At 47.9% G+C, this 13556-nt stretch overlaps 5 protein-coding genes and 1 non-coding gene across 6 annotated transcripts; 3 read left to right on the top strand and 3 right to left on the bottom strand.

Moving 5' to 3' along the window:
* Positions 1-412: 412 nt before the first annotated feature.
* BJ212DRAFT_1284176 (uncharacterized protein) lies at positions 413-1727 on the bottom strand (the record flags this gene model as incomplete). The annotated part of the gene is made up of 8 exons (XM_041331802.1): positions 413-520; positions 573-662; positions 713-856; positions 905-1098; positions 1150-1223; positions 1277-1312; positions 1367-1533; positions 1590-1727. 8 exons carry the CDS (start codon positions 1725-1727, stop codon positions 413-415), a joined length of 951 nt encoding a protein of 316 aa, XP_041187060.1.
* A 182-nt stretch (positions 1728-1909) lies between these two features.
* On the top strand, positions 1910-2002 carry BJ212DRAFT_t124. Its single transcript has one exon. It is a non-coding gene; the product is annotated as a tRNA-Thr (tRNA).
* A 35-nt stretch (positions 2003-2037) lies between these two features.
* On the bottom strand, positions 2038-4024 carry BJ212DRAFT_1544433 (uncharacterized protein; the record flags this gene model as incomplete). Its single annotated transcript, XM_041341861.1, has 7 exons — positions 2038-2504; positions 2608-2783; positions 2851-3062; positions 3128-3276; positions 3327-3751; positions 3789-3800; positions 3853-4024. 7 exons carry the CDS (start codon positions 4022-4024, stop codon positions 2394-2396), a joined length of 1257 nt encoding a protein of 418 aa, XP_041187059.1. The 3' UTR covers positions 2038-2393.
* Positions 4025-6248: 2224 nt separating this feature from the next.
* On the top strand, positions 6249-7495 carry BJ212DRAFT_1449694 (phosphatidylserine decarboxylase-domain-containing protein; the record flags this gene model as incomplete). The annotated part of the gene is made up of 3 exons (XM_041338736.1): positions 6249-7035; positions 7087-7238; positions 7289-7495. The coding sequence occupies 3 exons, from the start codon at positions 6249-6251 to the stop codon at positions 7493-7495; spliced, it is 1146 nt and encodes a 381-aa protein (XP_041187058.1).
* Positions 7496-8908: 1413 nt separating this feature from the next.
* On the bottom strand, positions 8909-10321 carry BJ212DRAFT_1393091 (glycosyl transferase family, a/b domain-containing protein). The gene is made up of 2 exons (XM_041337089.1): positions 9894-10321; positions 8909-9839 (listed from the first exon to the last, which is right to left on the bottom strand). The coding sequence occupies exons 1-2, from the start codon at positions 10257-10259 to the stop codon at positions 9096-9098; spliced, it is 1110 nt and encodes a 369-aa protein (XP_041187057.1). The 5' UTR covers positions 10260-10321; the 3' UTR covers positions 8909-9095.
* Positions 10322-11032: 711 nt separating this feature from the next.
* BJ212DRAFT_1393086 (uncharacterized protein) lies at positions 11033-12257 on the top strand. The gene is made up of 4 exons (XM_041337088.1): positions 11033-11212; positions 11266-11479; positions 11539-11694; positions 11746-12257. Exons 1-4 carry the CDS (start codon positions 11066-11068, stop codon positions 12162-12164), a joined length of 936 nt encoding a protein of 311 aa, XP_041187056.1. The 5' UTR covers positions 11033-11065; the 3' UTR covers positions 12165-12257.
* The last annotated feature ends 1299 nt before the right edge of the window (positions 12258-13556 follow it).

Genomic DNA, 13556 nt, shown 5'->3' with positions numbered 1-13556 from the left:
CACGGCGTCAAGTCACATTTGCTACGTCGAATCAGGCATTCACCTCATCCACCCGTCCTGGTTCTTCAGTATCGTCGTTACCTATGCTCGATTCCATGTCCGCATCAATGAGTTTGCGTGATCGACGCGCGCAGATGTCTATGGTGAGTGCCAGTACATGTTCACGGACGATTGGCTTAACATGTACTTTCAAGCTCGGACGTACTGCTTCCAGTGCAAAGCGCTTCATCCCTCTAGGCTCCTCCTCCGATGAAGAAGGTTGAAAACTGCATACATTTGTTCTTCCCTTGTTGCTCCTTGATCCTCGGTTTCACCAGTTGTAGATAAAGAGGCGCTACAAAAGGCCGGGATGATGTCCATTGATACTACAAAACTCACAATTCAAATATGCCCAACAGGGCTCACCTTCGAATCATACATCTTTGACTTGCTCCTCCAGCCAATCCCACAGCGCCTTGCCAAGTTGAGGGTCTTGGGTTTCCTGCCTAGGTGGTCTGACGCGAGCCCACGGCACAAGATACTAGATACCTTTCAGCACTGTAACAACATACAAGTCCAATCCCGAGATTCACCTTGCCATTTAAGCTAACAGCTTCTGGGGACGTAGCAGCATATAACTGCGTAAGGGCGCCTTGCGACACTTCATACAGTAGCACCTTGATCTGACAAGCCCATTAGCGTTGAGAATTTCCTCGAGGACTCGATGGATTACTAGAATCTGCTTGGCAACACTTGGAAGTTGAGCCATAGCGTGACGTGGCAGGTCCGAATTGATATTGCCAGGATTCAGTGCCGTTGAAATGATACCCTGGTCTCCATATCGCTTTGCCAATTCAAGAGCAAACACGACATTTCCCTATACCGTGATCAGTTTTATTCCGCAACGCCAACGGAAGTGCTTTACGAATTTGCTTTGGTTGTAAAGGCTACCCCTTGAGCATTTCTTTCGAGCCGGGCCATCTTTGAAGGTGTTAAAATCGAGACCTCCAAATAAATGGGCGCAGGAAGCGACGTTTACAACGCGGACTTTTCCTTCGGGAGTAGCTCTAGCCGTCGAGGTTAGAATGGGGAGCAGGAGCTTTGTGAAGTAATAGTGGCCTAAAAAGTATCAGCCCCTGGTCATCTCGATGTGATTGTCAAGTTTCCCACCAAGGACGTTCGTTCCAAATTGGAGGTCATAGCCATCTGCAGTTACTAACTCGATCGGCGGTGCCATAACACCACTCGTGATGTTCAGTACGACGGATCTCGTCGAGGTAAAAGAAAGTTATCTCACGCATTATTTAGAAGGATATGGAGCTGAGTCTCTTTGCTGTCGAATAGCTCGATTTGAAGTTGGTAAACCCTTGAATAGTGCACTTCTCACCTCAGGAACTCTTCAGCAGACGCCTTGATTGCCTTCAGATCACTAAGGTCAAGTTTCAAGAATATCGCTTCGTTTCCAGTCTCCTGCTTCAGTTGACGAATAGCTTCCTCTGAAGCAGCTTGGTTGCGAGCCGCGATGTAAACTTTCGCGCCATGTGCAAGTAGAACCTTGGAGTCCACGTCAACTACAGACCCTCAGCTTCGTTCATAAAAAGGCAATTCACTCTTGCGGTCTCCTTCCCAATACCCGTGTTGGCACCAGTCACAATAATTACTTTCCCTGTTAGGTCTGGAATTTGGTCAACGGAAAAAGTAGCCTTTGGAGGCGCTGCGTCGGTGACCCAAGACAAAAGATTGCCCATTGCTTCGATCAAGCAGTCTCTGAGAAGAAATCTCGTGGAACAGGTGTCCCACCGACAGTGACAGCTGCCGCTATTTAAACTATCCAAAACCCTAACCCCAATGCGGGGTTGCTGCCATGGTCGTGCACGACGGTCACTAACAGATGACGTGTTATGTACAACTACATGTGGTCAATATACAAGCCCGCTTAGCTCAGTGGTAGAGCGCGTCACTTGTAACGGATCATGAGATCCGAGAGATGATGAGGTCGGTTGTTCAATCCAGCCAGTGGGCAAATACATTTTTTGCTTATTCTTATTTCGTTGTCCTTCGAATTCCTAACTTGCCTTGATTTCGCCTGTGATACATAGTGCAAGATGTTGACCATCATATTTTCAGTATATCGGGTTTGGAGCTCATAGACTAGTGAGTCGCTAAATATATATGATCTAGTTACTGATCCGCAAATCACTGTATGCAAGTAATATTCAAGAACAAAATTTGGAAGAGTAAATACCCGCACAATGCCCACAAGAACTTGAACACTTGGGAAGTTACTCATTTTTATATCAAGCTGGCGTGCCCCGTTACGGCCTCCAATCCCAGCCACAGGAGGCATGGTTGCCGACCCACATATTCCCTGAAACCAATAACACTCGAGACATTTGTGTCAAGCAGCTGTATTATTAATGGGAGGTGTTAGCGCGGATGACCAGTTGCTGACTGGGTGGGACGGCATGCTCTGCTGGCACCTCCACACCACCTGCGAGAATGCCCACACGCATCATCCCAAGGAGCTACATGACGTAACATGCGAGAGTAAGTTGACAGCGGGCAACGGAGGATCAGAGTCGGTCATTAGCATCGTTGGATAAGCAAACAGTGCCATGTGGTACGCACGTTATGCGCTGCGTGAGAGTGAGCATAGACACCGCCAAAGAAAGATGCCGTCATGTCTTTCCCAGAGTTTCGTGTGAGTAAAACGGGTCCTCCCGGGTGATTATCAAGGAACATTGACACGTCGTGGATAAAACCTGATATGAGGAGAAGGGTCCGAGACTGGGACTCTTCCTGGACTATTTGCAAGGCACGATGCAGATCAATGAGTCACAATCGAACGTGTGCCAACATAAAGTCACTCACAGGTTTTCCACGAAACCACAGGAAGTTCTTGCGGAGGCACAGGCCATTCAATTGAGTCCTGGACGTCCTTGAGAGCTTTAATTTTCATCGTGAGTGCGCCCTTTTCAATTTCGTTGCTAGGGAAAACGCGGAGATGAGAGGCAAGACCGATATAGTGACAGACACTGATGAACCACTTGGTAGGGTCATACTGATACCATCGAAATGCATTCCTGGTGAAAAGGCCATGAGTTGTGTAAATGACGTTAAGAACAGCCCAATGAATGTCAGCTACTACCTGTAGTCCATGGGAAATTGATGGTGGAAGTTGTGGTACCCTTCTCCCATAGTAAGAATAGCGGACAAAAGATGGTCGCGGGGAGTATGTTTGTCATCGTACGGCGTAGTTCCGAGATAGTGAGCAATGGAGTTGATGCAAAAAGTGCACTGGGCTCAAGTCAAGTTTTGTCTTAGATGATGAAAAACATGGAACTCACGTGATGGCACGCGGTCATACGAAATGCACCAACGAAAAAGAATCCGCCTTTCCAGTCTCCCCACAACAAGCCGGGAATGACCATTGGAAGCAAGTACCCGAAAACGGTCAAAATGACAAAGTACCATCGGTGTTGCCATTGTACGACGGGGTCCTTGCTCAGGTCAGAGATATCAGCTGGTCCGGGTTTCAAGTCTGACTCAAAAATAATCCATCCGATGTGCGTCCAGAGGAGGCCTCGTCCTGAGTTGTACGGGTCAAGATCCGTGTCGGTATGCCTGTGATGCGAACGGTGCCGGCGTGCCCACCAATAACATGAGCCTTGCACTGCACTCGCCCCTGCAAGGATGAGGAACACCTGTAAGGGGAACGAAGCGTTATATGACCTGTGTGACCAAAGCCGGTGGTATCCTGGAGCGGCACGTTCTGATGATATGTCATGAAGGTTATCGCCACCACTCACCAGCAGTTATGCCTGGGGGAGCAAATTCAGCAGTCGGAAGAAGCGACTATTTCAGAACACCTACCAAGCATGGAATAGATGTAATAGAGGGTAGTGCAAACGATAGTCTTCCGAAGGACGGGAACATAAAGCAAGCCGTATAGCGAAAGAGCTGGCGTAATGACAAGGACAGAAAGGTTGAACCATCGTACGCCAGTGATGGTCGGAAAGCTCTGCGTCACATTCTTAATGAACATGTTGAACTGCCTCATCACTACCAACAACGCTAGCAGAAGAAGGTGCGACCAAGAAGAACAGAAGGACCTCGTTACCAGGAGAAAGATTATATGATTTTCTCCTACAGATTATGTACCATTGAGGCATGGCATTATGAAGGCCCGGTGTGACTGATTTGATCGGGCAGCGAAGATCAGTGGATGACATGTTATCGTGTGTAAAAGTGTAACTCAGACTCGTGGAAGACAAAGTTACTTGTGAAACTCGGACTTCTATGGAACGACGAGCCTGTCAATGTTAGTATTACCGATGTTTGATCCGAGACAATGAACAACAGCCTTGGACACTCACGCACAGGTTTCTACCAGACAGTGTATATATGATTATGCATCGAGTCCGTGTTGCCTTGAGATTCTTCAAGCTGTTTCATGGTCTCACCGAAAACAATATCCTATCTCGTCTGAGTGCCAAAGTGAAAGAATATCTGGGAGATAGATAGTGGGCGCGGCTTACACTGATTCGTCCAACATTCGTCTCTACGAGTCAACTCTGTTGCAATTGGCAAAGAACAAAAGAATGTCATGAATTAATTCCACTTTGGAACTGTAAGTATTTAATTAACTAGGCACCTCATGCTGTGCATTCACTAGATCCGATATGTGCCGACCAAGTACCGACATTACGATCTGGTTCAGACACCACGACAAGCCGTTTGACCCTCCTTTGTCTTATTCAAAAAGGTATTCGTCTGTCAAGCTTAAGTTGAGACCGATGCCAAATCATAAGATCGCTATATTATGACAAAGGTTATCGGTAAGTTTCGGCGGCCGTCAGAAGTGGGAGTCTCAGCGACTGCGCCAAGGAAAATGGTGGAGAGTCACTGTAATCGGTCGAACTATAACAGTCATCGTCGATGCATCATCTTTCAAATCATCGGTTTTTCGGTTAAGCACGTGGGTCGCATAACTCGTGCGATGACTGTCAGTGCTTATACGTGCAGACCTTGAGATGTCTGTTTCCTTGAACCAAAGTCAAGGAGAAATAGGACTAGTAGTGTGCACAGCCCGACTTCAAGCCATGGACCAGGCCAAGCCGAGCCAGATTGATTCAATTATTCTATATGAGCAGTGTAGTAGTAAAGTCAACAAATGATGCGGTACGCGCGAGACAGGTGAACCAAGGAATTAACCAGATGTGTTGGACCACATCATGATAATATGGCAACGGTAGCCCACACGTCCTCCCACCAACGTATTCTGATGTGCAGTCGGAACCAGACGCGAAAGGGGCCATCTTCCTGCACACGCTCGTCAGTGCTGAGTTCAAGTAAGCTTTGCACCCGACAATGTAAAACATCAATATTTTGAGTCATGCACCTATCCATCGTTTGTATTATTGTCAATAGCTCCATCATTTCTAAAAACCATGCTAGTCTTTCGAATCGACAAGCACTTACCCTAAGTGCTAAGGACCAGTCGACAGCTCGTTTACAACGATCGCGCCGTTAGAAGGGCATAATGTCCAAGTCGGCTAAAACTCCTTCAAGGTTCAAGTTGACAGATGCGGCCGCTCATTAATCATTGACCACCTCCTGGAAAGTCATACTTCATGCCAAGCCTCAAGGAGGATGGCTCGGATCTGGTATTGGCGTTGTATAGTTCCGCTCGCGGTTGCAATGCCCTTTTCCGAGACATTTAAACAGGTGCTGGCCAGGAGATAGGCCCGGATATTCGACTGCCGCTCCTAAGTCCTTCAATGTCCTTCAGTGCGAGTCAGCCTGACCGCCCTTAAATTTGTCAGGTTCACTGCCAAGGTCTAGGAAAGGTTTGTCTCACGCAAGTCTCGCAATTTTTTCTGGTTTGTACCTGTAGGGTTGTGGGACCCTGGCCACCGGTGTAGGTAGTTGGCTGGTGGGGTTGAACGTTATGTAACACTTGGCATCCCTGCTAGATTGCCAATCGACTAAGGCGGATGAGGCTAGCTAGGATAGAAATCGATAAAGTTAGGAGTACCAGGTATAGTACTTAGCTTGACGTCCTATTAATATTTCTCCTTCCTTAAAATGGCAGACCAACTAGCTTGATAGATCTATTATCTTGATACCCGACTTCTACATTGTTCAACCAACCACCTCTGTCTTCTATCGCAACAATGACACAGCTGAACGAATCTGAGCTCAATAAGCCAGGTGGTGTTGAGGGTTCCGGACAAGCAGGGATGCAAGGAATGGAGATGTTGGATGGCATGATTGCCGAGGCTCTCAAGGAGACCGTAGAGCGCTCCGATCCGCAACATCCTGATAATCGCAACGATGTCACTCAAGGCATCCATGGCCATTTACATCACTTTGCGCCTGGCGGCTCTAGCCACCACTTGTGGTTGAACAAATTCGTGCCTCAGCTGCAATCCCTCGCGGCCAAGTATCACGTCGGCAACTACGTCGCAATTAGAGGCACCAATGAACGAATTTTTGAAAGCATGCCGATCTATGCACGTTTGGGCATGCATATCTTATTTTATGGGAGGGAGCAGGTCAAACTCTTGGAAGGAAGTAAGCGCATCGAAGCACTCCTGATGGAGCAGAGCAAGCGCGAGGGTCAGATCTACGACTCCCCCGAGTCTAGAAGTCACATCCCGTCATTCATACATACCTACAACATCGACACAAACGAGCTGCTATATCCGCCCGAAAGCCCAGCATACAAGAATTTCAATGACTTCTTCTACCGGAAACTTAAGCCTGAAGCCCGCCCTGTGCAGAACCCTGATCATGAATTCTGCAGCGCCGCGGACTGCCGGCTTGTCGTATACCCTGCGGTACACGATGCGCAGACTTTTTGGATCAAGGGGGACGAATTCACAGTTCCTGCCCTCCTAGGACTGGACAAATCCGATCCACTCTGCCGGGCGCTTGAAGGTGGCTCTCTCGCGTCATTCCGCCTTGCGCCGTCAGATTATCACCGCTTCCACTCGCTTGCGGACGCCACTGTCATTGGTGAACCAAGGAATATTCCTGGACAGTATTTCACAGGTAAGGGGTGCTACCTGCAGCACTCAGCGAATGGTAATTTATCTTGAGCAGTCAACCCGCAGGCAGTCAACGAGAAACATCTTGACGTGCTGTCTGCCAACAAGAGATCAGTTCTCCTTCTAAACCACGACGCAACGAATAAAAAGATCGCATTCGTTGCAGTCGGTGCCTTGCTTGTTGGAAGCATCCAGTGGACCGTTTCGGTAAGTCCCCGGAATATGGTTATCTAACATGCCAAACTCACTTCCATCAGGCGGGTTCCAAGGTTCGGCGCGGAGATGAACTTGGATTTTTCGCGTACGGAGGCAGCACTGTCGTTGCTATCCTTGAGCCGGGGGTGGTCGAGTGGGATTCCGATCTTGTGGCCAACTCCTCACCCCCGAAGCGGGGTCAACTTGGAACCGAGACTATGATGAAAGTTGGTTGGTCTATTGGGAGGGTGCCAAAGGACAGGAAGTAAACAGAAACTGCCTATATGATATCAGTATTTCTTAAATGTGAGCGTGTTCTATTTGCCCAATCATGTATCACCACGGCTTCTGAACCATTCAAATACGTGCACAAGTGAGTCTGCAAGTTATTCACGCAAGCCTACCCCACCGCGGGCCAAACTAAAGAGGAGGGCAAGCTAGAATTGGATAGAAATGTGCCTTGGGTAAGTGTGCGACGCCGCAGCCATAGCTCCGCAACTTGGTATTTTTCAAAATAGCCTGCAAACCTCGACACTGATATGCATAGCAAAATGTGAGTTCCAGCGCCATGAGATAGCTGGTCGATTGATCTCTCAACGAAGAACAAAACTTACTGTTATTCTGACTGCACCCTGTATTCTTGCCCGTCGCCCGCATCATGGAATAAGCAACTTGTTCCTTCGGACTCTGAAATTTGAAGGATGCAATCTACTTTGTGCACAGTACGTAAGTAAGTATTTCATCGCTAACATTTCCAGACCCTTCATTCACATTACAATGCTTTTGCCACACCACTACGCTGCTACACCACAATTCCCGTCATCAATCACAACAGTACTGGTTTGAAGGGATACCGTTGGACAAGGTGTAACCTTGGATGTCCGCAGCATATCCCGAGCAATATATCCCGCGCGCTATCCAGGCGCATGACAAGATGTTGGTAGGTAGTCCCTGCGCTGTGTACGGCCCGCGCACCAAGGGGAATGATAGCTGTTAATGCCAAGAAGATGGTTGTCAATAAGTCCACCTAGACCATCAGTGTCATAAGTTGAATCCGCAGCTTGGCGAGTTGACTCTTACTGCGAGCTAAAGCACAGATGAGTTTTTTTCGTTCTATTTGGTCAGTTCTGGGCTCACGCACTTTATAGCTGCTGCTCGTCAAAATATTAATCCCTAAGTTCAAACTCAGGATTCACGCCAGCATCATGAGCATGCATGCACAGAATCTAGCAAAGTCCGCTGAGGCACGCGTATTTGTTCATTTTGCCCCTCCGTTTAGGGCCGACGGTCGCATGAACATCAATCAAAATTGATTCAAATCCTGTAAGACTGCTGCCATCATTGCTTGTCCGCATCATGTCAGACAGTGGGGGAGCAATTTTCCCAGTCTGTCTCGATCAATATTCTACCTCACCATATACTATTGCTATACATATATGACGCACCATTTGGATCAACGTCAGGTTCCTTGACAGGATGATAGACGTTGGTTTATTGTGCTGCAGTTTCTCACCCTTCATGCGCCGCGTTCGCTTCGAGTTCAATATCGTCTGCTGCTTCCGGTTTTCCTGCATCTTTCTCATGTATATTCAATGGAAAGCAACGTCTCATGCACATGCTTGAACTATCTTCTCCATTGCAATCGTGATCTGTTCAATTCAAAACAGTCTGTCACATCTACAAGATACCTCGCGGTTCCTATTTTCGCGAGCAAGATGGACGATAATCTCGAGTGCTACAACTTTGTCTATAAAAAATTGTTGGCAGTAGAAGAATCCTGTTTAACAAGACATGGCAATAACTCATAGGTATAAATAACTGAAAAGTTTGAGGTGCAAGCCGGGCAAATAAAGTACTTCGAAGATCGCATCAAGCCCTGCCATTTTGAGATCCGCTTGACTCCTTCGATCCCTCCCTACCTGTAGTCCGAAAGGTTACAAGGGCATCCCATGCACGTCCAGAAGTTATGCTATCCATTGCTAGCGCAACCCCTTCTTTGAAGTCCGAAGCTAAGCCTGCGACAACCAAAAGCGCCGATGCGTTCAGCAATACAAAGTGCAAAACGGGAATCAGCGACTCCGGTATGTCACTACCCGAGTTGAGCAGTGCCTTGAATGTCCCTGCATTCTCCATCGGCGTCCCGCCAGCGACGGATGAGAGTGGATGGACGCTTAGTCCGAAAAGCTCTGGATGCAATTTGATTTCCGTAATTTTGCCATCCTCTAATTGCCACGCGTGTGTGTCGCCGGCACAGCTAATCTCATCAAGCCCCTCGGCTCCACATACCACGAGGGCACGCTCAACACCGCCCTCACGGAGAGACTGAGCAAACGTAGGACCAAGTTCGCGCTCAGCCACGCCCAAAACCATTCCTCGTGGACGTGCAGGGTTTATAAGGGGTCCAAGCACATTAAAGAGCGTTCTGAAGGGTAAGGACTTGCGGTACGGTGCAATCATAGCGAGTGCAGGATGGTAATGAGGCGCGAGGATGAAGGTGAATGGTACTTTAGGTATGGGAAAGGGAGTACCTAATGAAGGGGCAGTGAATGAACAGTCAAGGGATTGCAAAAGATCTGCCGATCCGGACGAAGATGTGGAAGCCTTGCTTCCATGCTTGTTGTTTGACTCATTAGATAAATTACTGCAGCAGATGCAGAATAAGCTTACCTTGATCACTCGAGCGCCTGCGCCTGCGGCAACGACGGCTGCCGTGGTACTAACGTTGAACGTGTTGTGACCATCTCCTCCAGTTCCAACGATATCGACAACAAAATCCGTGTCTCCATCTTCGATGGCTGCTTGTAATGCCCGCGCCCTTAACACTTCAGCGGCCGCAGCGAGGGATTCTGGGCGTCTTTCCACTCTTCCTATGTGGAGGGCAGCGAGGAATGCACCTATTTGTGCGGGAAGGGTAGCATTTGGAGTAAAAAGGTGATCAAGTGCAAGTTTTAGGTCTTCCGGAGTGAAATACTCGGGAGTCTTGACGAGCTTTCCTAGCAGGATTTTGAAGGAATCGGGAGTATATTCTGTCATGACACGCTGGGTTGTTCGAGTAATCTACATACAATAGTACTTGCACCCACTTAATTAAGGCCACGTTAAAATCTGAAACAGTAAATATAAAGCCGGGCCCGGTTTCACTGGTTATCAAATTCAACAGTATGGTCACCGTGCTGTGATTAGCATCACGCTTTTGGCCCGTTATCATTGCGTTGTTATATTCGAGGGTGTCGATGTCGTCGCTTCGCGCGATCTCTGTGCCTTGCATCAGAGGACTAGTGAGCCGCAGATCCTTATTGTCATATACTAGGAAAGGTTTTTGTTACATTGGAATGTAAAGTCATATATATAAAGCCACATCAGTGGGATATTGTGAGTTATGAAGCCCTTCGTAGCCAGCGGAAGCACGGTAGCAGATTCCGGTTCGGTAACAGTCGACTATTACAGAATCAAACTGTTGTGTTAGAAGTTAAGACACGAAACACGCTCAGTGTTTGGAGACAACGACTAGATAGTTTTAACACCTAAGACACGAATTCGAACACGCTAGGAGGATGTAGTAAGAGACAATTAACCATACCTCACTGTTTTTTTTAGTTCCCATCGGGGTAATGTACCCTACATATGTCGGACAGTACTATCTAGTCTAAAGGGCCCCTGCCCTGTCTACATCTCTGGATTCACGAATGTCCCGACGTGAGGTTGCCCGGTTCCAGACGTGGAGAATGTGGTTCGAAGTTAACAGAACCGTGCCTGTTTGAGAGCCATTTTGGGCGACCGAACATCATAGGGAGCTCCCGGGGGCCTACTTGATCTTTTCTTTACCGGTGCACCCCACAATGGCAGCCCTGCTGCAAACGGACTTGCCAGACCTTCAACTTCTTTCCAGGGGAAAGGTCCGCGACGTTTATGCAACTTCGTCGCCCGATCATCTATTGTTTGTCGCAACCGACCGGATATCGGTGTACGATGTCATCCTCAACAGTGTTCGTGGATCTCTGAACTCTTTTCTGCCTAATTCCATGTACTTTGCCTCTAGGGTATCCCAGACAAGGGCAGACTCCTCACAAGCATCTCGCTGTTCTGGTTCGAGAAGCTGAAACATATCATTCCTAACCACCTTGTTACCGTCAATATCGATGAGATGCCGGATGAAGTCCGGCAGTACCGCGAGCAACTCGAGGGCCGCACTATGCTTGTAAGAAAGGCTCAAGTAGTGCCCATGGAAGCGATCGTCAGAGGGTACATCACTGGTGAGTTGATTCGTCATCCGGATAATCTCCTGGAATCGCCGGGATGAATTTGTGAACAGGATCAGCCTGGGCAGAGTACCAAAAGTCGCAGACTGTCTGCGGTATCCCAATACCGGAGAAGATGGAAGAATCCCAAAAGTTCCCGACACCAATCTTCACTCCGTCCACCAAGGCTGAGCAAGGCGCTCACGACGAGAATATCTCGCCTGAAAAAGGTGATATTGTTGGTATAACTTGTTTAAAGTCACTCATGCGCATTTTATCAGCTGCTCAACTCATCGGTCAAGATCTATTCGACCGTGTCCAGGCTGCGTCTTTGCAGCTATATACGGCTGCTGCTGAATATGCAGAATCATGCGGACTTATTCTCGCAGACACGAAGTTTGAATTTGGTCTTGTTCCCTCTACTTCTGTTGGGAAAGACGAGCTCATCCTTGTGGATGAAGTCCTTACGCCCGATTCGTCGCGATACTGGCCCCGAGACCAGTATGAACCTGGAAAAGGACAGCCAAGCTTTGACAAGCAGTATGTCAGAAATGCGTTGACTGCTGCTGGATACAGAAAAGGATTAGAGAGTGGACCAAACGGGAACGGCGAGGGATGGGGAATCGACGACACCGTCATCGAGGGGACTCGAAAAAGATACAAAGAAGCTGAACAAATGCTTAAATCGCTACACTTATAGAAAACTCGTCTAAACTATTTGTGTACCTCGGTAATGAAGAACGAGTGTGGGGAAAGAGAAATTCCTAATCGACTAATCATTATTTTGATGCTAGCATCTCCTTGGGTACGGAAGCACATGCGGCGATCAAACTTCATCGAAGATCCTACATCTGTAAAACACCCCAGTTCTCACTTAGTAGTGTAAGAAGTTTGATCTGTTACTAATGCTTACAGTTCAGTGATGGAGCCCTCTGATTGGTGGAGATCGTGTAGTAATGATGTAAAACCTTTAGATATTCGGATAGTGTATAAATTGATAGATTGTCCGGACAAGATAAAGATCAAAAGATGATCAGTGTCATATCCTGTATGCCAGACATAGATCCCATCATATTCCCACGCTTTCCAGACCTGTTTCCAGACCCCATATCTGACTCATTCCTGGATCCCCTATCCTGTCCACCCTACGCACATTCTGTCCAGCAAGACATCTGGACTTTACCTCCTCTTGGATTCCAGACTATGTCCACCACCTCACATATCTCAGTCCTGTTTCCACTCTGCCTTCTGGATCCCCAGATCTCTGGACCTCTGGATATTAACTGTACTATCTCCGGACCTATTCCCACCCTCTGTCCAAGATCCTGTGCCTATCCCCATTTAGGCATCTCTGCCTTTCTGGTTCTCTGTTATCTCTGTTTCTGTCTTGCTGATCGATCCGTGTACTAGTTTCATCTCTGAGTTCATTTATTTATGTTCTGTCTTACTTACCAATGTGTTTCCACATGCTTGTACATAGCCTTACTCCTTTGCTTACTGATCCTCTCAGATAGCCTCTAGTATATAACCCCTGTACAACTACAGTAGAGTCCTCAGTCTGAATATCATCTTAGATCCTGTTCTACTTGCCAATCATCTTCAGGACTTCAGTCCGTCTGAGTCTCGTCCTTTTCCATAAGGCCTAGGGAAGGATTCCCTAGGCTGGAATTCTGGACCTTCGGATTTGTCCCCTATGTCTCTGTCCCAAGTCTAGGGATTGCTTCCCTAGGCTAGAGTCTTGCCTTTCTGGCACTTACCTCTTTCTGGACTTAGGTCCACTTCCTGTCCCTCCGACTCTACCTTAGGGTAGTCTACCTCCATTTGCTTCTACATCGGACTTCATCCGATGTAGCCCCTATTCCTTCTGGACCTCTGGACCTCCTGTCTTCTGTACCTCTGGACGTCCTGTCCCTCATACCTCCGGGCATCTGTACCTTTGGACGTTCCGCCCTCCGGTTCCATCCTGTTTTCCTGTAGAAGTATTACCTTGCAGTGGGAACTCTCCTGAGCATTTCCTGCATTCCTCCGGAACTCTCCCACGCTCCTCTGGAAGTCCTCCTGCACTCCCTACCAGAGTAGCCAGCCTTCGGAA

This window comes from Suillus subaureus (genome assembly GCF_016647635.1).
Source record: "Suillus subaureus strain MN1 chromosome Unknown BJ212scaffold_56, whole genome shotgun sequence".
In the NCBI taxonomy this organism is placed as follows: domain Eukaryota; kingdom Fungi; phylum Basidiomycota; class Agaricomycetes; order Boletales; family Suillaceae; genus Suillus; species Suillus subaureus.
The sequence above is the reverse complement of the archived record's forward strand: the minus strand, read 5'-3'. Positions and strand labels throughout refer to the sequence as shown.